Below are 21,910 nucleotides of genomic sequence, written 5' to 3' on the forward strand. Positions count from 1 at the left end.
ATAATACTTTTCATTTACTTAAATTAAGTAATTATTATTGAATTAAATCGATTATCACTTAAAGCTCTAAAATATTACTTCATGCATATACACTTTATATAAGGTCTACGAGATGTTGAACGAAAGCTATAACAAAAGACAATTTTGAGACTAAGGTTTAAAAAATTAAAATTAATACAATTATCTTATATCTTATTTAGCATATGTTGTACAGAATTTGTTTAGAAACAATAAATTGAACGAAATATAAATTCAAAAATAGCTGCTACAAAAGAATGTATATTTTTTAAGCTATTAAAAGAAAAAGGCTATTAATGGTTATTTAAATTAGAACCAAGAAATAGCTATTTTTAGTCGTAATCGTTACTGTCATCGTAATTGTCTTCGTATGTTTTCTCAATTAATATATTCTTTAAATGCACTGTAAAGTTTGCTGATAACGATTTGAAAGATTCTGCTTTAAAATGTATCATAGGATTTTCATCGAGATAAACATTTTTCAGCTTTTTCATAGTACCCAATGTTACATCACTCAGTTCCTCGAATTTATTTCTTTCGAGATGCAATTCCTCAAGGCGCCATACGTTTGCCCACTGTGGCGGAAACTGACTGAGTTGATTTCCAGAGAGATCCAAATTTTTCAGTGATCGAAAGTTGGAGAAAGCTTGATGTCCGATGGTAGTTATGCTGTTATTTGCCAAATACAATCTCTCCAAATATGCGAAATTACAAAAATTATTGGCGTGAACTGCGTTGATTCGATTCCCACTCAGATCCAAACTCGTTAAATATTTCAATGGACAGATATTCGGTATGGTAATGAATTTGTTATCAGCTAAAGAAAGTATCTTTATCCAAACGGGATTGTTAAAGGTACCATTGATTATCTCAGTGATATTGTTGCCCGATAGGTCCAAGTACTCCAATTTTTCGGTATCAGTGAAAGCATCAACCAACACCTTTGAAATCTGATTTTTAGATAAAGATAGCTTTTTCAACTTATTAGCACCTCTCAAAGGTATGGATTTTTTCTGGCACTTATCAAAGCACACCTCGGTGATATAGTTGTTGTTCATAACAAGTTCCAGCAAGTTCCTGAAATCAATTGGAAATTAACGATTACAAATAAACGAAAGGAAGATGAATAATAGCTATGACAATAATTTTAATGATACTAATACTAACATGTCAACAAAATTATTAACAAAGATAATAATTCTAGTAGCAATAACAATAGCAACAACAGAGAGAGAGAGAGAGAGAGAGAGAGAGATGTCAATTCAAAATTTAGTTCTTATATATCTTTTCTTTTTTATTTAATTTTATAGTCACTTTTCCTTGAGAAGAAAAAAAGATTCGAATAAATACAGAAATAATTCGATTAACATAAATACCTAAGTTTATTCTGTTCAACTTGATCGATGAGATTGTTGTCCAAGTAAAGAGTTCTTAATGTAGCCGGAATGTTATTGAAAATAATGTCGGCCGATTCGATGCTGTTGTTGCTCAGATACAAATGGGTCAACAAAGGCATCATTTGATGATGTATTTTGAAATTTTTTAGTTGACTGTTGCACAGATGTAGGTATTCCAATTTTTCAAAGACACATTCTACAGCGGAATAGTTGCTATGCTTTTCTATTTTTATAGGATTTATGGGATTATTATTGTTGATAATCAGAGTTTGTAACTCGGTGACTCCTTCTAAAGATAGCAACCGCTCTGTCGGAATTTTATTCCCAGAAAGATTCAAATACCTCAAGTTCCGCATACTACGAAAGGCTAAAGGCGATATGTTACTTATTTCATTATTATCCAGACTAAGGCTGATAATTTTCTGGCTGATGATAAAATCCGGGCCGATTTTTCGAAGACCAACTTCAGAAAATCTGAGGATAATGTCGTAAAGTTGTGGGCGAGGTGTTGAAATAGGGCCAGGCGAACTTATAGTGCTTGTTTCAATAATTTTTGCTGATTTAAAAGAGACGGTATTCAAAGATTGTTCTTTAAAATGGGTTTTTGCAGTGGGATTGGGTATTATATAGTTTCTTTCTCGAGTTTTCACCAAACACACGGTGATAAGGATAATAAAAACGGTAAATGTACGGCCAATCTCCATCTAACAAAAATAAACAAATCTATTAAATTAATATACATACAAATGTGTATGTGTATGTGTGTGTTTATGTTAATATTAGAATAATTGAATTAAAAATTAATATAATAAATATTTAAAAAATAGTAATAAAATTAGTTAATTAAAATGATAAGAATATAAATAAAAAGAATAATTATTTCAAGTCAAAAAAGAAGGAAAAAATATAGAATACATTAAAAATTTACGAAATGAGAAAGAGATTCTTATATATAATTCTTTACTGAATCTGAAAACTATTTAAATAATTTTGTACGTAGTCAAAGTTTGCACATAGGAGTATAACATATGTCTGTAAAAATAAGTACATGTAAAACTTACTTCCTATATAAATATTATAAATATCATTTTTTAATATATTAACTATATTCTTAGGAAAAAATAATAATAGTATAGTAACACACATACACACATACACAATATATTTATAAATATATTAAAATTAATATAACAGGACAATATTTGGAATAACTATAAATCAATACAATATGTGACACTGACCGTGTGCAGTTTTCTTTCCTAATGAAGTTATTACACGTTTCTTACAAACACTTCTGACGCACAAGAAGTTCGACACCTTATGTCGCGAGCGGGCAAGTTCGTCTTTTTATATACTGACCACGATCTGCATAGGCTGTGCAAATTGCAGTGCCATCTGCATCTGTATAGTGCATGATATAGTGCACCGATCCAAAGTTACGCACGCATTTATATATGCGCTCATTAAAATCAGTTAATCAAGTTAATAGAATGTGTATGTGTAAATATATTCAGGTTATTGCATTGTATTATATTTAATTACGTAATATCTAATTATGTAATTTATTATGAAACATAAAATACTCCTTGTAATTGAATTTCACTAAACTAAATTTTTTTTTCAGAAGCTGAAATATTATTTTATCTTTGTGCTGGTATTTTGTTTGCATTTTACAAGGAAACCGCAAGCCGTTTACCCATGTTTCCAAAATTTTTCCTATATTTTGGCGTCGTAACGATTTAATATCTTCAACTTCATTAGTCGCATATACAGTACGGTCTTCAATTTCAAAATAACTCTTAAAATATCTTTATTTTTATTCTTTCTAGAAGGTCAAAGTTATTGCTATACTTGCCTGTGCACAAACAGTTAAGACGCATCTTATGACACGAGAGCGACTTCTGATAAGTCTTGCACATTCTTATGGCTAGTATTACATGGTTATCAACGTTATCCATTGCCAGAGATTAATGCTGTAAATAATCCGAATCGTCTGTCGTGGCGAGAAGCATTCTCAGAAATGCGAAAACTCGACGTCAATCTTTCTGCGTTAAAAGTCTCTCGCAATAATAAGGCACAGTAAAATAAAAATATTTAATAGATTACATTGTTCGACATTGGGTAAAATTATAATCAATTCATGTTGCCGTTTTTCATTGCAAGTTCTCTAAACGATCTCGAAAGCACATTATCGCATCTGGCATTTTAACTTCTCTTCTTATAATCTCAGGCAACAAAAATAAATTAATTGTCATCTATACTAACTTCTCATTGTTTAATATATTTAATTGTACCTAATTATTTGTTTAATACACTATTATATACTATTTAATTATTCGCGCGATGCTACATTTCTACTTTCTTCTTTTCTGGAAAAATATAATAAGAGTGAATAATCCTAAATTTTTCTACGATCCTTCATTTTGAAATAATAATTGAAGGGTGCCAATGGCAAGGATGTTTAAATTGTTTGCTGTTAAACCGTTTTCTAAGTCGTAACAACGCTGGAAATATTAATTACCGTATGGATAAATCTCATATAGAATAAAAGCAATACAAATTTATAATTGTTTCAACTTCCACAAAATGATAATTTTATTAGAAAACGATGTTTATTTATATAATAAAGAAAGATATGAACACGCATACGGAGTGTCGACTGTAACATTATCATGTATATGATAACGAAACATATATACATTACATACATTACGGAGATCTGTTATAAAGCCATTGTACAAAATTAAAATGCAATGTTATATCTGTTCATTTAACTATTATTCTATAAACTATAGTATTCTATATTATTCTATAAACTATACTATTCTATACTATAAACAAAAAATAAGATAATGTAAATCTATTTGTACGAAACAATGGCGAACTAAAAATCATCTTACCTCACCAAATGAAACTTGAAGACTTCCCGAACTTTATCCCCTTAGCGACGAATTTAGCAACATAATCAACAGTCAGCAAACAGTCATATCAACTAACAGCCTAATGCAGACATTCCTGAATTTTTCTGTTTTATGTATATATCTCTGGAATAAATTATTCTGCCAAATAAAGTGGTCGTTCCAAGTACAAAATGGGGCTTTTATTTCTTAGCAAGATTTCTATTTCTAATTATATATTTCTTTTACAAAAATATCGTACTATTACAATATTGAAATAATTAAAGTTTCGATATTTGTGATTAAGAATTACGACGCTCATGACCTTCATCTTACGCAATATAAATATAAAAATGAGAAAAACTTTTATATTAAGTTTTAGTATTAAAAATGTGAAATATTATGAAATTTCGAACTTTATGGACATATACATAATAAATTAATAATACATAGTTATATAAGATAATTCGTAATTAGTCATAATTAATTACAGAATACATAATAAATTAATAATACATAGTTATATAAGATAATTCGTAATTAGTCATAATTAATTACAGAACTAAGAGAATAAAAATTCTGCTTAAAAAATAAATCAAAAAATATAGAATATATTGTTTTCATGCAAAACTCGTGTACCGCTAAAAACGAATTATCTTGTACAAATCAGTTCAAATATTATGTTACGTATTCCTATTTCTTTTTTACACTTATAATGTAAAAAGTAAGACTTATTTGTTAAAAGAAGTAATTAAAAAATGTAATCGTTATAATACTTTATAATACTTTACTATTCAATAGAAATTATATGTGGAAGAAATAATGTTTCAAGCGGTTTATATGAGCAATTAAAATTGCGAATAATGTTGAAACTTAATGTTCTTAATGTAAATATACTGTAATTTTATTTGGTAAAATGGCCAGATCTTTGGTACTTATGTCTGTGATGAAAGTAGTATTGAGTATAAATAAATGCGATATAGCATTAAATGAGCTAACCGATAAATCAGAAATTTTTTCAAAATAATTTGAGCTAACATTGAAAAATTGGAGGTTCATCAGTGAAAAAGCCCAACCATTAGGCAGTTTTACCAACTGATTTTCGGATAGGTCCAGAAATTGTAAGTGATTCAAATCTTTAAAGGCATCACTTTCTATATGTTTTATTCGATTTCCCCTTAATGATAACATTTTCAAAAATGTCAAACGTTCGAAACTTTCTGAAGAAATTTGTAATAATTTATTATAACTTAATGATAATTTAATAATAGGTAAGTTAAAACGAAATAAAGGAAAACTTGAAAATTCGTTATAATCAAGTAAAATTATCTTCAAAGATTGAAGATTATCATATTCAATAATAGGCAGAGAGTAATATTTATTTCTAGATATGTCTAAATATTCTAAATAAGGTGTATGCAAAATTATATTTGAAGCCATAGCTGATCCATTAGATAACGATAAAATTAGCAACTTTTTCGAATTGATTTCAATGTTCATTAAACTAGGGTTACCATCGAGATATAAATCTGTTATTCCTGTCATATTTGTTAACGTCAGATTAGATAGATTATTATTTTTTAGATGCAAAGCTCGCAAAGTTTTCGGAATAACATTAAAAAAATCTGGATTTACATTTATGGCTTTAATATTGTTCAAATATATATGTGTTAATTTTGGAAACGATTTACTAAATGTATCTGGTAACGATATTATATCATTGCCATTTAAAAGAAGGTGTTCTAAATTTGGCAAATACATGTCAATTATATTAAACGTAATTGATTCTATATTCTTTCTAATATCTTTCAAATCTTCGGCTTCTGTAAACCTCCATTCGGGGAATTCTGGTGTTTGATCACTCAGATCAAGTACTCGAACAGTACTGTGTTTTATGAAATTAGTGTTTTTAAGGTTAATCTTATTTTTTGATAAATCCAAGCATGATAATCTTGACACACGACTTAAAATCTCTGGCGAAACTTTTATCAATGAATTATTCCTAAATGATACATGACGAATGGTGTCACTTTGTATCAAATTATCTTGAATATCCATGATATTCAGTCCTTCCAGTTTTAATACTTCCCTATTGTCACAGGGAATTTCATCGTATATCCGTATTTTCATATCAAATTTATCTTCATATTTTTTTGAAAAAATAGACACAGTCTGTACAATATCCTGTGCCACACTTGCAGGTTCTGCATGTGCTAAATATCGGCCAAGAAATAATAACAAAACTAATGTAATCTGAAAAGTAATAAGAAATAATAATAATAATATTATATATATATATATATATATTTTTTTTTTTTTTTAATTCAAGGGACTGAAACCAGTGTAAAAGTCAAATAATTTTAAGCAGGTCGTAGTATACAATTGCGCTATTTACTACATTGAGAAATCGATTCAATTCACAAGGGTTTCGTTAGTAATAACAATTAAAAACTGAAATCGTAACACAATACTAAAATAAAGGCATATAACAAAGTGGTTATGACTAAATTATTCTCACTCTTTCTATTTTTTCTGACTTCTGCGACATAAATATCCGAGTTATCTGAGAGAATTTTATCGTTATAATTTAAAATGTACTTGTACGTATAGATTATGGAAAAATGAGAAAAAATACAAAAATAGTAAGGTAATAGTAAAATAACATAAGTAGTAACGTACCATTCTGGCTGCTATTCAATACGTGATGTTTTTCAATACAACAAACTTCTTTGGTTGTAACTCGTAAGATTGTGACTGCGGTTAGAAGAGCTCTCGCAATATATACCTATTATATCATAAATGTGTGACGTCACATATGTTGTTCTAATCAAAATTATTTATTCTTTGAAATCACCCGAACATCCTGTTCCGAGCAGTGCGATAGGGAGGTTATCGCACGATATATTTATAATAACGTAGACACTGTCTCTTCTCCCTCTCGATGAAACATTTGTAATATAAATGGAAATCTATATATATAATAAAATGTTAATATTATTTATGAAGTAGACGCGCGAATATATGAGAAAATACATATGTATATAAGGCAGATTTTTTGTAATTTATGAAACCGGAATACGTCAATATGATACTGAGACGCACGATTGCTTCATTTTTGACAAATATATATTCTTCACTCTCAATAAATTTACTGTTACTTTACGCACGCAGTATGTTTTTCGGTTTTACGTAACGTTATTCTACAACGTACAGTTATTATTCTGCAACATACATTATCCTTATATTTCGTAATTTGTTCAAACGAATAATTATCATGATTAACATAATTGAAAGATATTATTCTGCATAAATGACCGTAAATGGATGGAATAGCGACAATTGTCGATGTATTTATTCGCATGTATCGTGTTCGGAGCCGTGGCCCAACAATTGATATACACGGATTCAATTTTCGATGCCGCAAACAATACGAGACATTCACGCCTACGTCGTCGATCGTCACATTCCTGTTTTCTCCAACGAGACTCAATAAACACTAAACTAATAGTATCAATGCTATTAATTAAGTTACAACTTACAGTTACAATGTACATAACATATACGTATATACATGTAATACGACATATGTTGTTTATTGAACATAATTACATCGTTGAGCAAGAGAAATTACAACATTAGTGTAACGTTACTGTTGATGGTATTTACTTGGGAAGAAATGAGCTGTGACGAGCAGCATCAAAATCCCAGCTCGATGGAACGGTGTTGCGCTTTGTAGCCAGTCCGGGCTCCCGCAGTTTAACACTTTGGATAACCTTCGTGGAACCTGTGTGCCAAGTCCACAGTGACATTCTTCGGCAAGTTGTCGAAAGAACCGGCGTCCAGATACTTGAGCGGATTCGCCATCAGGTACACTTCCACCAACGGCAGCGTATTCGACAGAGACAAGGACTCCAGCGACGTGAATTTATTCTCGCTCAAGTCCAAGATTTGCAAAGAGTTGAAAGCTCCCGTCCATCCTTCCGGCAGGGAGCTCAGTTTATTGTCGGACAGATCCAACGTCTCCAGATAATTCAGATATGCGAAACTGTTGACATCGACTTCCTCGATTAGGTTCGCTTTCAACGACAACTCCCGCAACTCCGGCATCTGTTGGAAGGCGTTCGCAGGCACTTTTTGTATCTTGTTGCAGCTCAATAATAAAGTGGTGACATTTATTGCACTTGACATCTTGATGACTTCCTGGATTTTGTTTTGACTCAGATCCAACGTCTCCAACTGCAGCAGTTTCTGGAAAGCACCCGAAGACAGGCTGCTGATTTCGTTCCTAGATAAGTTCAAGTAGGTCAAATTATTGAGACCCGAGAAATCCGAATAGATTGTGCTAATCATGTTTCCAGCGACGGAAAGGTGACGTAGATTATGAAAAGCAGATAGCCATAAACCAATATCGTTCGGATTATTTGAGAAGTCCCTGATCATTGTAAATCTGTTATTGTCTAATATTAGTGTAGTTACGTTACTTCCTTTGCTTAAGGATTTCAACGTACTGAACGAGTTGTCGTTCAAGTAAATATGCTCTAAGCTGCTCGGCAGTAGATTCTTAAACTTAGTGTCCGTCATTCTGTTGCCGGAGAGGTCTAAAATCTTCAGCTTTGGAAACGGGCTTTTCTCAGTTGCAGTTATGTCCTTGAAGCCATTTTCGCGGGCAAACAAGATTTCCAGGTTGGGGTAGCTTCCGGGAATCGTAATATCAATGTAAATGGCGTTCCTAACTGCATTATTTGCTGTGAGAATCTCCAATGTTTCATGACCTCCGAAGGTGAAGATATCACGAGCGGTGCTGAATTTGTTGTTAGAAAGGTAGAGTTTCTTCAGCTTAGGAAGCTTGCTGAATGCATTAGGTGCAATAACCTCGATTTGATTCTTCCTGAGATCGAGACAAGTGATCAGTTGACTGCCGATGAAATCTTGGCCGATCTTGGTAATCACCGCATTGCTGAAGTTTAGGGAGAGAAGGTTACTCTCACAAAGGAATTGTGACTCGCCCAAGTCTGGAGATTCTGGAGTATTGCTAGCTAACGATAGTTTAGACCAACAAGCCAAAATGACGAGAGTGAAAGCGAGCTTCATGGTGGAATATCTGGAAAATAAACAGGAAACACTAATTTTAACGATATCGAATAGGATTTTGATACTATTTATGTAATAGATAAAATCCTGTAATTTTAATTATTGAATATGACTTCGAAATTTAAAAGAAGATGTTAATTATAGGATTATCAATACATAATAGCTGTATACATATAACTTTAATTAAATTCCCCGCGGAAAAATGTTTCATATATAATTAGATATAATTATATATCGCACGCAGGCGTCACATTCAGAATATGTCCAAATATAAAAATATATGAAGCGATGATACGGTTATATATATTTATATATATATTTATACATTTATATTTATATATTTATATTTATATATAGACATATTCTATATATAATCCTAATGACTAACTAACAATAACATAACATCAATATTTTACCTAGGCAGCACAATTTCCAAAAAGATATTTTTAAAACGTCTAAAAAACATCTTATGCCCCGATTTTAGACAGTGTGCTGTCTGAGTTTATATACTCGTATATAGTAGATTTTTAATCTAGATAACGTGTAAATATTCATATATCTGTTTATAACTAATCAATTTCTACCTAAATAAAAATTACACTCGGCACAAAAAGCAGAAACAAGAGAAATGCTAATTTGAAAAATCTTTTTTAAAAGAATCAATCGGGGAAGAATCACGATACTCACGTGGATGTTGCAATTGCAAAGAGTCGCCAAATAATGCACACTGTCCGCTCGGTAGATATAGTTTATATCAACAAGATCGATAAGAAATTTCATAAAATGATAACAAGAAACAAATACTTGTGATCGATAAGATAGCAATAAGTGGTGATTTTTATAGATAAAAGAATTGATAATCGTGTCATATAACATAATGTAATTAATTTTACTACCTCCCCATACACGTATCATGATAAACATATTTAACGATCTTCTTTGCGATTAGTGGAAACCTTCAATTGATCGCTTTGCGTATGCCGAGTTTGAGCAATTGGATTTTCATACCGGTGTTTTATATGTTTCCAAAGTCTCTGCAATAAATAAATATAGTTTTTAGTGCGTTTCTTGAACTATCCTAATAATTTGACCGAACAATATTACAAGCAAGAATTTTGCAGTTTAATTGGCAGAAAATTATAACAGAAGATATCCATATTTGTACACAGTATTTACCTCCAAGGGACGTCCAAAAGATATCCTTATATCCTAAGGACGTCCATCGGATAAAATAGGTATATAATAGTTTTTAATGATATAAAAAATCAAAGATGTAATATTTTTACATATAACCTTGTATTGTTTTATCTATATTTTTATAACCGCTCTTGAAACGAATTTATCGATATACGTAACAAAATATCAATCAATAAAAAATTGTTTAATTGTAAAGCACAGTAATCGTCCATTTTGTATCATAAGTCCGATCATTCATCTCAGTAAGAGGCTGTTAAAGCATAAAAAATCTAATATATTGTTAAAAAAACACAAATTCACCTAATTTCGTTACTTAACAGTTTTATCAAAAAAAGAACTTTATCATTGCAATTCTCTCCAAGTCACTTAAAAGAAGTACTCTTGACATCTTTGATATTTAAAAGCAACTTTTATCTGATTTAAAGCAATAAAAAATTATTTGTAATATATCAAGGTTATATTTTTATTTTTTATACCTTGATAGAGCGGCGTTAAAAAAAATTACGACACACAATTATTAGAAATAGTTAAAAAGTAAAGAAAGTAAATAATTTTTATCACTGCATCTTATTGGCAGTTAAAAACTGAAAAATTCTTCTTTAAAATTATTTTCTAGTAAACCCCAACTAACAGTAACATAACATTCATCTTATAATTTCCCACTCAACAATGTAAATGCAATATAACACGTGTATGTTATGTAACATTGTTAAATAAATAGGAAATTATAACACTGATGTTACTAGTGTTGGTGACAGTTAATATTTACTGGATTGTAACGAATTTTCAGAAGCAACTTAAAAATTTTCAGAAGTAGTTTTACTGTTATAATAAACGCTCTGTATAACCAATATAATGTTATATACACACCAAGAGAAATATAACAATATATATATATATATATATTTATAATATGACTTTAATATATTTAATAAATATTTATACTCATTTTTCAATATCAAATAATTCATCACCGACCAACACACATACACACACACACATAACACAAATATTCAAAAGACATCCTACAGATGTCCCAGAATGTTCGAATATCCATGGGACATTTCTAAAATATCTTCCGAACATTTACATTATATGGGCAAAAACATGAGCTGGCAGGTGAGATTTTGATATTTTTGTAAATGAGTTATCTCTTTAAAAATGTTTGAGAATGATCAAGAATTTATCAACGCTGAAATATTGTCAGTATTGCTTCCAACAGCTTTTTATATATATACGCAAAGCATACCCCATCATTTACAGTTTCAAAAATATATTCACAAGTTCGGTCGTAAGCTCTCTCGAAGAACATCGTAGTGACCACAATAGCAAATGTGAACGTAGAGCTTCGTTTACACACATAACGATAAAATAGACGTGCCGCCATTTCGAGTTGCGATCAGATTACAATGTTCAGGAATATTCGAAGAAATACGTGAAGTGAAATTTAATCGAAATCGTCATTCATTTATTTATTATTTCCAATGAGGACATTCGTACGGTCGATTACTTATCATCATGAAAACCTTTAAAGCAATATCTTCAAGATAATAAACGCGATGGCACACTTCTGTCAAAAAAAACATTCGTTTCTGAGAAGTTTATATTTACTAATGCAATAATTATGTATTATAAGATCAACTTATAAAATTTATCGCATTTTTTTCTAAATAAATAGAAAAAGATATCGCTCTTCAAACAGTGACATTTGAGATTTATTATCGTTAGTTATAATCTTCGTTATTTAATCTTATTTTAGTTTATAATAAAATCACAGCTTTATAAAAAATCAGTCTGTACTGCCTCAATTACTTTGACGAGTTGATGAATGTCCACTTAAAATGTGAGATTACAAGGAAATTTAGTTAATACTCTAATAAAATCTTAATAACACTATAATTCCTGTTATTGAAATACTATAAAAGGCCAATAAAGTCTTATAAAAAATAATATTCTTGAATATTCCTACAAAAATATATTATGTGATGAATGAATTTGTATTTACTTAAAAATATTTATAAAATGCTCTGGAACTCAATGGACAAATCTCATGAGCATGTAAAACAGATTGAGATGAACAAAAAAGTCCTGTACCATTTTGCAAAGAGCATGCAAAATTTCGAATTATTGATTATTGAAAATAGCCATGTATAGAGGCTTCTTTAATTAATAATTCAAAAATTTGCGTGTTATTTGCAAAATAATACAGGACTTATTTATTCAAAGTAGCCTGATCTACAAATGTATGACAGCTGTTATATCTAGCAACAGGTTCACGGCTCGAGATTCAAAGTTCGATAAACAGATGTTTGTCTCTAGGAATGTACAACAGCTGTGATATACTTGTAGATTAGTCCATTCTGAATAAAGTCTTTTACCATTTTGCAAATAACATACAAATTTTTGAGTTATTGATTAATGAAGCCTCTATATATGGCCATTTTCAATAATCAATATCTCGAAATTTTACATGTTATTTGCAAAATGGTACAGGACTTTTTGTTCATCTTAATTCGTTCTACGTACTCATGAAATTTGTCCATTCTAAGACACCCTGTATATAAAAAAATATCACTTATCATCATAGTATCCTATTATGGAAGTTTATCTCGCTTCCTTTTTTGTATCACTTTCTACGAAAAGATAACAGCCAAAGAAAAGAGTCATTCCAGATAAGAGTACGTTTTTATCTTTAATCAATTTTATGTAAAATAGGACTGAAATAGTGAGAGAGAAAAAGTCAAATATATAACTTTTTTTGCACAAAATTTTGTTTTAGAGAAAATTTATTTCAATAGCTTATATTATTTCAAGTTGTTTGTTACATAAAACGTACTTCTTTTAATATATAACATATAAATGACGTACTACTAATCTTCCGTAAACGATTTATCTCGACAATGTACGCACGAGAATGAGAGGGAGGGAAACAACAAATTGAATGTTTCATTTGTGACACCTTCATGTTTATGTTTTTAACAATGACATCGTACAAAAGATGTAGGAACGAACAACTTTTTATAACTATATTTAAAAATGACGCTCAGTTTTCGTACATCGACGAGAATATATACAGGCTTTCCTACGTAACTTCACAATAGCTGACAGGCGTGTCACCACTGAGAGATACAATGAGACCTCGAATAAAATTTCACGGGTACAGGTGAGAAAAAATCACAACGCGATATATCATATATTCCTGCGAAATTATGGTTGCTTTCTAACAAGAAACACAAATCGACGCAAGTCTAGTTGTATCATTTGTTGTCCTTTTCTTTACCAAGTGCGAAATAAAGACAAATGATGTAACTAGACTCGCGTCAACTTGTGTCTCTTGCTGGAAAGCAACCTACCCAGTAGTTATTATCCAAGTTGATTCGAATTTATTACTGTTCCTTGTATGAATGTAATATTTTTCAAAGAAACACATTAGCGCGTAGATCCCTGAAACTATTTCGAACTTCTTAGAGAGATTATCGGTTCTTAGTAGTATCTCGTCAACGATGCCGCTCGAATTAAAATTTTATAGAGTTCATGTTTCCATACAACCTTCACGCTTTTTCCTTATCGCGCATTTCATTATCGCGATGCAGAGCCTTCTGAATTAAGACCGGCTCCTGCAGTACTTTCCGCGATATCCTGATCTGCCCGGAGACCGGATCACGTCCGAAATACTTGACCTGTATATCTTGGCCAACTTCGAGATTCAGAGCGCTAGGGTGATGAATCTTACGTTGATCCAACTGCGAATTGGCTAGCAACACCGGCACCATGTTGGGGTATAGCGTCACCATAACTCCGGTTTCGCGAATTTCCGTTATTTTCGCGGTATAAATCGCACCGAACTCTAAGGTAGGCTCGCGATTCTTCTGCAAAATCTTCTCTATCATTTCCTTAGCTTCGACCATGGCATCTTCGTTCGGTGCGAATATCGAGTAAGTGCTCTCGTCATGCGGATATACCTGAAATCAAGCGTCAAGCACTTTGGTACAGTCCAAAGTTCACAAAGATCGAGTGACACTGCCTAATACGAAAAATTGTTTCTCCTTATGTGATCAAATTGGAATAACTCACATGCACTCCGGTCTCCAAGAGTATCTTCTTCAGATTAGTTCCGCCAACTCCGAGAAACTTTCCTCTCTGATGAATCGGCACTTCTAAATTTTCGAGCACCGGCATCTTGTCCTTCTTGGTCTGCTGCGGCGTTTGAATCACTTTGTTCATCGTCTTGATAATTTCCGCTTTGGCAGTTGTTGCCTGATGCACACACTCCATTATGATCTTCAACGGGATCCCCGGTATCTTTATGTCGGCCTGCAAGGCGGTGAATCCCCGCTTGGTACCTGCTATCTTGAAGTCCATATCGCCTAAGTAATCCTCTATTCCCTACAGGCAGACGGAAAGTTTGTAATCAATCGTTCGGGTTACTAAACCGCTTAATTTAAACTGCGTAAATCTAAAGCTGGCTAACGTAAAGGACCGTTCAGTTATTGAACGATCTAACAGCTATACCGGTCTTCTAAACGTACTCACCAATATGTCGGTCAAGATTTTGTAATCCTCGATATCCGTTTTGGCTTCATTGTATTTCGTCATCAGGCCGATAGCCACGCCTGCCGCTGACGAAGATATTGGTATGCCAGCATCGAGCAATGCTAAACTCCCGCCGCAGACGGTAGCCATCGAGGAAGAACCTATTTTTGCAATATCGAAACATCGTATAATCTTCTAATTGCCATATTAAAAAAAAAAACTTGCAATAAAACTCTGAATGCACGCTCAGCCTTTACTTTCACCAATTATCAGAGACGAGAACTGAGAGGCTTAACGGAAGTAGATAAGATTCCGAAGGAAGCAAAACAAACAGGAAGACTACACGGAAAAAAATTAATTTGCCGTTGCAGCGAAACTATCGTCGCTAGTGCATATTCGTTGCGGCAGTAATAAGATTTAGTTGACATAACTAAATTAGCGAATTATTCACAATTAGAGCGGAAACAGTGTTTGTTGTCAGGATAGAAAACATTCTGCCGTAAATTTGCCCTTAAGACGCGTTAACATGTTGTTAAAACAAGATAATGTTTTCTTACATTTGCTAATTTGTTCTCACAGCCAAATAATTGATAGATCCAGCAAATAACAATTAATATTCTTAAGAAATCGTTTCACTGTCCATACAGTAACTGACAGATTTTGCTACAACATAAAATTTGCCAGCATTACCGGACTTACCATTTGATTCTAACACTTCGCTAGTTAGTCTTATGGTGAAGGGATAATCCTTCGGGATAATCGGCCGCAAAGCTTTCTCCGCTAAGGCGCCATGTCCCATTTCGCGACGTCCCACCCGGCCTACGTGGCCTATTTCGTTAGTCGCATAAGGCGGAAATTCATAATGCAGGAAGAAATTCTTCTCTTTCATGCCGCTGCGAAAATAATTCATATATTACATACAAATTGCCTCGCATGTGTGTAAAAAATTTCCTGTTCTAAGAATAGCCACAGCTGATAGGACAATTTATTAACGACCAAACTGGTGCGGAAAGAAAAAACAATTGAAACCATGACCGTGTGTATACCTGATTAACATTGAAACGGCATCCATCTTGAACGCGCTTTCCAAGGAGTCCAAAGTCACAGTGCACATGACCTGGGTTTGGCCTCTCTGAAACACGGCTGAACCGTGAAGAGGGTTGAAAAGGTCCACTTGACACGATATGTCGCGTATGTCAGTCAACGAACGCCCGTCGCATCTGTAAATCATGAATCTCAGATACTTGTTTGACCGCTTAAAAGTTGGTGATATCTCGATCCTTGATAGATAAATTGTATCGCCTGTAAATACCTGACATCCTTCTCAAACACCAGCGACCGAAAAACATCCTTAGTGATGTTCGCATAGATCTTTTCCGCCAATCTAACGTCCAAGTCAGCGTTATCATTTTTCAACGTTTCTATGACACTTTTTCTAAGGTCACTCACTGCATTATCCCTGGAGATCTTATTGTATGTATGGTCGGAAAATATATTCCGCAGTTCTGGCTCTGAGCGTTCTTTCACTGAGTTGATCAGATTGTCGTCTTGCTGTTGACTGTTATCCTCAACTTGCCTCTTTGGCTTACCACATGCCTTTTGCAATTTCGTTATCGAAGCCACGATGTTCTGGCATTCTTTTACACCGAACTTTATCGCCTTCTTTAGGTCTTGTTCCAATATCTCATTGGCCGAGCCCTCCAGCATGACGATTAAATTCTGCTTTGTCGCAGTGACGATGACATTCAACATGCCGTCTTGAATTTGACGCCTGGTAGGATTGATTAAAATGTCATTGTCAATCATTCCGACTCTAACAGCACCTATAGGGCCATTCCACGGTATATCAGAAATACTAAGAGCTGCAGAGGCACCATTAATGGCGATCACATCAGGATCATGTGAACCATCAATAGCTAACATGTTACACATTATATGAGTGTCGAAGTAGAATCCTTCCGGGAACAAAGGCCTTATAGAACGGTCAATGACTCTACTTGTGAGGATCTCACGTTCAGTCGGTCCAAGCTCTCTCCGTAGAAAGTTGGTTGGTATGCGACCAGCAGCCGCTGCTTTTTGCCTATAGTCTACAATAAGTGGAAGGAAGGTGGAATTTGCTGATGATTGCTTTCTACAAACTGCTGTGACCATAACAGAGGTCTCTCCCAGAGAAGCAATCGCACTGCCATCAGCAAAACGTGCATATTTGCCTGTAGATAAGCTGAGTTGTTTCCTAAATATGAGGAAATTAAAATATCTATCAATCAAGGAAATTGTATCTTAGGTTTTCTATTTGAATTATAACAAATTTTATTTTATTCTCATCCAGATTAAATGAGTCAGAAAAATGAAATTAAATAGATTATATGTAAATTTAAATCAAAAATACATATTTAATTTACATGAAATTATACTATGGCAAAATATATTCAAGTTTCAATATTCAGTACAAATTTAACTATACTGTGCAGATATAAAAACTGTTGACATAACCGCATTGATACAAGACAGTATACTATTTAAACGAAATTTAACTGCTATTAATTAACATTTATTATGCTAAATTTCTTTTAATTTAAACGGAACTACTGATAAAATTGCTGGTATAATTTACAAAGATAATGACGAAATATAAACATTATTATGTTTAAACATTGATGAGAGAAGAAAAAAAGATCTTCTCTCAGGCAATTGTGGACTCAATGACTAAATTATATGAGTTTCAACAAAAAATATATATTGTAAAATAATCAATGTAATATAGTCAGCATGTGATTGAATATAGGTTAAGATATATAAACGTGACATATCCTCACCCATCGGATAATGTGACGACTTCTGTACCAATGTTTGTGCAAGATGAGCTACTAAATTTAACATAGAATATGTTTCCATTTTTACACAAATTTCTACAAGCCTGTAATATAGGCTTATGATATCTTGATAACCTAGAATTTGTGTACACCATCATCTTTGGTGGCGTTTCGCGGACAGGAAAAACATCTGTAAGGAACGGACAATAGATAACCTCAGATAATATGTATCTTGATATCGTAGAATAATACCAGCTAATAAAATGATTCCGTGTCTCTTATTGATAAACTTCTCAAAAATATTGCAATTATTTCAAAGTGTGGCTACGAAAAACAATAATTAAGCCGCCACCTTTGTCGTTTAGTAATAAAAATGCGGCTTAACGAATAGGAAACTTATGGAAATGCTTCATAAAATTTTAGACAGTCTTCCGAAATTCTCCGTCACGTAAATCCCTATTGATTCAAATAGAAATATTATATAACTAGATTATTTGGTATTATTTGCGTATAAAAAAATATAGTTTTAAAATTTCGGAAAAAAATCGTTTCTTCCCAATTTTTGTCCTGAAGGTATAAAATTCATTTAGAAAAATTCACGTGCATCCAATTAAAATCTGCTAGATTAATTTTTTTTCACAAAGAAAGAAACTAAAAAAATTCGCTGAAAAGTTAATTTAATAAGAAGAACAGTTTTCCCTCGAAACTTCAAGACAAAAACCACGTATGAAAGAAATGATATTACGTCTAACAAAACATTACTCATTCAATACTCAATCGTAATATGGAAATAAAATTGAAAAATAAAATAAAATCTGAGATTATTTTTTAACTACCACTTGCATTACTTTACGCTTAAATTTACTTATAAGCATAAATTTATTTATATGTCACAACGTACATTATCTTCTATACTATTATGTACAATGTACTGTAATGTACTGTACAAAGAGTGACAATAACACATCACACTTTTACATTATCCTTACTACACATATCCTTACTACACATATGTATGGTCCCAACTGTACACTCTAAAATCTAATTCCTGTTTGATCATAACCCTCGTAAGCGGTCTCTTCTTCATTGTACTTGTCGCATTCTAAACCTATGTAATCAATTTCCAACCTGAAATGGCCTGGAATATCATCCGCCAACGTAATTCCAAGATTCGCGATCTCGAACAACAGGACTGGATTCTGTTTGTCTTGTATTCTGCCTTTACTCGAAAATACAAACTTTGAAAATGGTATCTTGACATATTGCCAGTAAGGTCCTCCTCTAGTATAGAGCACGTAATGATACAGGTCGTTCCAAGTTAAATCATAGAAGCCTCTATTATTGAGATTTATCCCATAAGTCCTTCCATCTCCTCTGATACGAAGGATAAGATGAGTATATTCTGACCAGTCGTGGTAGATTTCACGTTTAAATGACTTATATTTAGGTGTTGTGGTGATGTTGCAATAACCAGAATACTTTATCCTGCCATCTTTGGGCAAACGATTGCTCAGTATACCAGAAAATATACCAGTGCCAATGGATGACATTTCCAATCTAGAAGAAAAACAATAGTTAGTTATTTAATATTGCATTATCAATTAAAAAGTTTCTACAATCGATCATTTATAGTATACAAAATAAGTATTAACCCCTTGACATACAATGACATCTGGGAGACGTTATTCATTTCATGTACCATTGTAGACTTTGACGAGATGTCAACAACTGTTTCCGGTGATGCCATGCAGTATATTATTAGATTATTCAATTTCACTTGTGATTATTCAATTGTTTCACAAGCTTGCACATAACTGTTCATTGTGCAAAATTAAATAGTATTTTTCAGACGCATCAAATTCCGTTTTATTTGTATGTCAAGGTGTTAAGGTATTTCATTTAGAGCGTCCCAACAAGATTGATATGCTAAAGTATATAAATATACTCCACTTCTACTAATGTGACTATTACTACTCTGATAGAAATATTTTGCTGAAAGTACTATGAAATCGATGAAAACTGAAAGGAAAATTATTGAAAAATTATAGAACATACATAAAAATGAATCAATTTTCCTTATGAAATATTATAACTAGATACTATAAAATATAAGGAAAATTAAGGTATATTGTTGAAAAATAATAGAAAATTTTGAGATATTAGATATCATAACATTTACTGAATATAACTGAAAATTATGACTTAAAAAAATGGTTAAAATATTAATTAATTTTTTACCGAAACATTGATGAAATAATAGTGAAATAGAGTCAATTAAGAGAGATTTTCAAATATATTTTCAATAAAATATTTCCATCAAAGTATCTATTATGTATCACTTGTACTTACTTGGCTGTTGAAAAACCTTCTTCATAATCACTGTCACAGGTAAGGACCCATTGATCTAGCGATTTGGGATCACCTTGGAATCGCCATATAACATCAACTTCATTCGGCCTATAATATACAATTGGGTCCTTTGTTAAACGTTCTCTTACTTCCTCCATTAAAATACCGAATTCCTCTTTGAACTGTCCATATCCCTTTACTATCCTTTGCAAAACAGTCAGATCCTCTTCCACTGGTGGTCTATCATATACGATTTTATAACCTGATTTTCTGTCTCGTTCGAGTAAAGTTAATAAATTCGTTGTTGTATAGAATTTTCTTCTGCCAATTGCGACATTTGTCAATATTCTTGTTAATATTCGCGTAGACATTTTTGTTTAAGACAATATACAAAAACCAATGATTATATTATTCCGTTTCCTTTGTCTAATTGAGGTTAATTTTATATTGTATGTACTTCTTGTATATGCACTCTGATGTGTATATATACTTCAAATATACATGTGTAATTATATAACATTCAACACATAATTATTTACTTTTATGCTAGAAATATATTTAGCTACATTCAGCAAAATTTCCCAACTGTTCACATCGCGTAACAACGCGAAAGCTAATGCAGCGCTGTAGATTTAGATATTGGCCGCGTTTAGCAGAACGTTTGCAACTGTTGGAAGTTTCCTGCGCTAACATTGGATTATTCCTGTAGATCTAAAAGAATAATCCAATCTCAGCTTAGAAAACTTCCAACAGTTGCAAATTAAACGATCTGCTGAACGTGGTCATTATCTGAAGATGATACATAACCAATGAAACGGCCCTGTGTTCTTTGCTTTGAAAACACCCTACATTCATCTAATATTTAGTTGAAGAAAAAAAATGCAACAATTCTAAGAAACAATTGAAAAAATACAGATATAACTGTAAAATAACATACGCATTCTAAACCTATATAAACAATTTCCTTTGAACTTTTATTAAACGCCAATATGAAATGTAGCTAACTTGGATATAATAGGATCTGTTCTTCTAGCTGCACTATATACAGGATGTCCCAGCATAAGAACACCTAAATATCTCGTGAGCTTTAATATAGACTTTAAGAATAATCGAAAAAATTATCATAAAAAAATTTTTCCTCCGTGATGTTCTTCTTTTGAAACCATTCAAATTGTGCTCTCAACATTTTTCATATCATTAAAAACAAAGGAGATATTTGAATAATCTCCTTATACTGAGACACCCTGCATATTGGTTTTAATACTCAAAATGAAGAAAAATATAGATGCCAGAGAAAAAAAGGGAAATTGGGATGCTAGAGAACACAGAGATATCTCACTGATTCAAAATCACGCACACACCCTACTGATATAGAACAAATATCAAAAGAAATGCAGTGCAAATATGGTAAGAGATAAAAAGTGTTGGTTGATGATATTAATATTTCATGATAAATTATCATTAATATAAAACTAGAAAGATCTTTATCAAAAAACATTCTTACAGTGTCTTCTTAAACATAATAGTCCATGAAAATAAAATATCTCGGTACAATTATCATAGAATATGATAATCCTAATTTACAAGAAACAACTAAGAAGTGTACCCTACTCAC

At 32.1% G+C, this 21,910-nt stretch overlaps 5 protein-coding genes across 6 annotated transcripts; all 5 read right to left on the reverse strand.

Moving 5' to 3' along the window:
• Window positions 1-58: 58 nt before the first annotated feature.
• On the reverse strand, window positions 59-4,783 carry LOC106742409 (decorin-like). The gene is made up of 3 exons (XM_014615323.1): window positions 2,657-4,783; window positions 1,395-2,119; window positions 59-1,095 (listed from the first exon to the last, which is right to left on the reverse strand). The coding sequence occupies exons 2-3, from the start codon at window positions 2,117-2,119 to the stop codon at window positions 351-353; spliced, it is 1,470 nt and encodes a 489-aa protein (XP_014470809.1). The 5' UTR covers window positions 2,657-4,783; the 3' UTR covers window positions 59-350.
• Window positions 4,784-4,819: 36 nt separating this feature from the next.
• Window positions 4,820-7,067, reverse strand: LOC106742427 (toll-like receptor 3). The gene is made up of 2 exons (XM_014615353.1): window positions 6,992-7,067; window positions 4,820-6,565 (listed from the first exon to the last, which is right to left on the reverse strand). The coding sequence occupies exons 1-2, from the start codon at window positions 6,992-6,994 to the stop codon at window positions 5,195-5,197; spliced, it is 1,374 nt and encodes a 457-aa protein (XP_014470839.1). The 5' UTR covers window positions 6,995-7,067; the 3' UTR covers window positions 4,820-5,194.
• Window positions 7,068-7,458: 391 nt separating this feature from the next.
• On the reverse strand, window positions 7,459-14,411 carry LOC106742428 (leucine-rich repeat-containing protein 15-like). 2 transcript variants are annotated; one of them, XM_014615356.1, is made up of 2 exons: window positions 14,334-14,411; window positions 7,459-9,413 (listed from the first exon to the last, which is right to left on the reverse strand). In XM_014615356.1, exon 2 carries the CDS (start codon window positions 9,401-9,403, stop codon window positions 8,069-8,071), a length of 1,335 nt encoding a protein of 444 aa, XP_014470842.1. In that variant the 5' UTR covers window positions 9,404-9,413; window positions 14,334-14,411; the 3' UTR covers window positions 7,459-8,068. The 2 variants fall into 2 exon arrangements, with proteins under 2 accessions (XP_014470842.1, XP_014470841.1); XM_014615355.1 differs by lacking the exon at window positions 14,334-14,411 and adding an exon at window positions 10,300-10,406.
• On the reverse strand, window positions 13,545-18,289 carry LOC106742426 (polyribonucleotide nucleotidyltransferase 1, mitochondrial). The gene is made up of 8 exons (XM_014615352.1): window positions 18,199-18,289; window positions 17,950-18,136; window positions 16,446-17,366; window positions 16,180-16,353; window positions 15,833-16,026; window positions 15,134-15,294; window positions 14,675-14,986; window positions 13,545-14,562 (listed from the first exon to the last, which is right to left on the reverse strand). The coding sequence occupies exons 2-8, from the start codon at window positions 18,102-18,104 to the stop codon at window positions 14,152-14,154; spliced, it is 2,328 nt and encodes a 775-aa protein (XP_014470838.1). The 5' UTR covers window positions 18,105-18,136; window positions 18,199-18,289; the 3' UTR covers window positions 13,545-14,151.
• Window positions 18,290-18,806: 517 nt separating this feature from the next.
• On the reverse strand, window positions 18,807-20,889 carry LOC106742403 (complex I intermediate-associated protein 30, mitochondrial). Its single transcript, XM_014615307.1, has 2 exons — window positions 20,296-20,889; window positions 18,807-19,503 (listed from the first exon to the last, which is right to left on the reverse strand). Exons 1-2 carry the CDS (start codon window positions 20,664-20,666, stop codon window positions 18,981-18,983), a joined length of 894 nt encoding a protein of 297 aa, XP_014470793.1. The 5' UTR covers window positions 20,667-20,889; the 3' UTR covers window positions 18,807-18,980.
• Window positions 20,890-21,910: the final 1,021 nt, after the last annotated feature.

Source organism: Dinoponera quadriceps, unplaced genomic scaffold, assembly GCF_001313825.1.
Source record: "Dinoponera quadriceps isolate SergipeBrazil2010 unplaced genomic scaffold, ASM131382v1 scaffold754, whole genome shotgun sequence".
Lineage (NCBI taxonomy): Eukaryota > Metazoa > Arthropoda > Insecta > Hymenoptera > Formicidae > Dinoponera > Dinoponera quadriceps.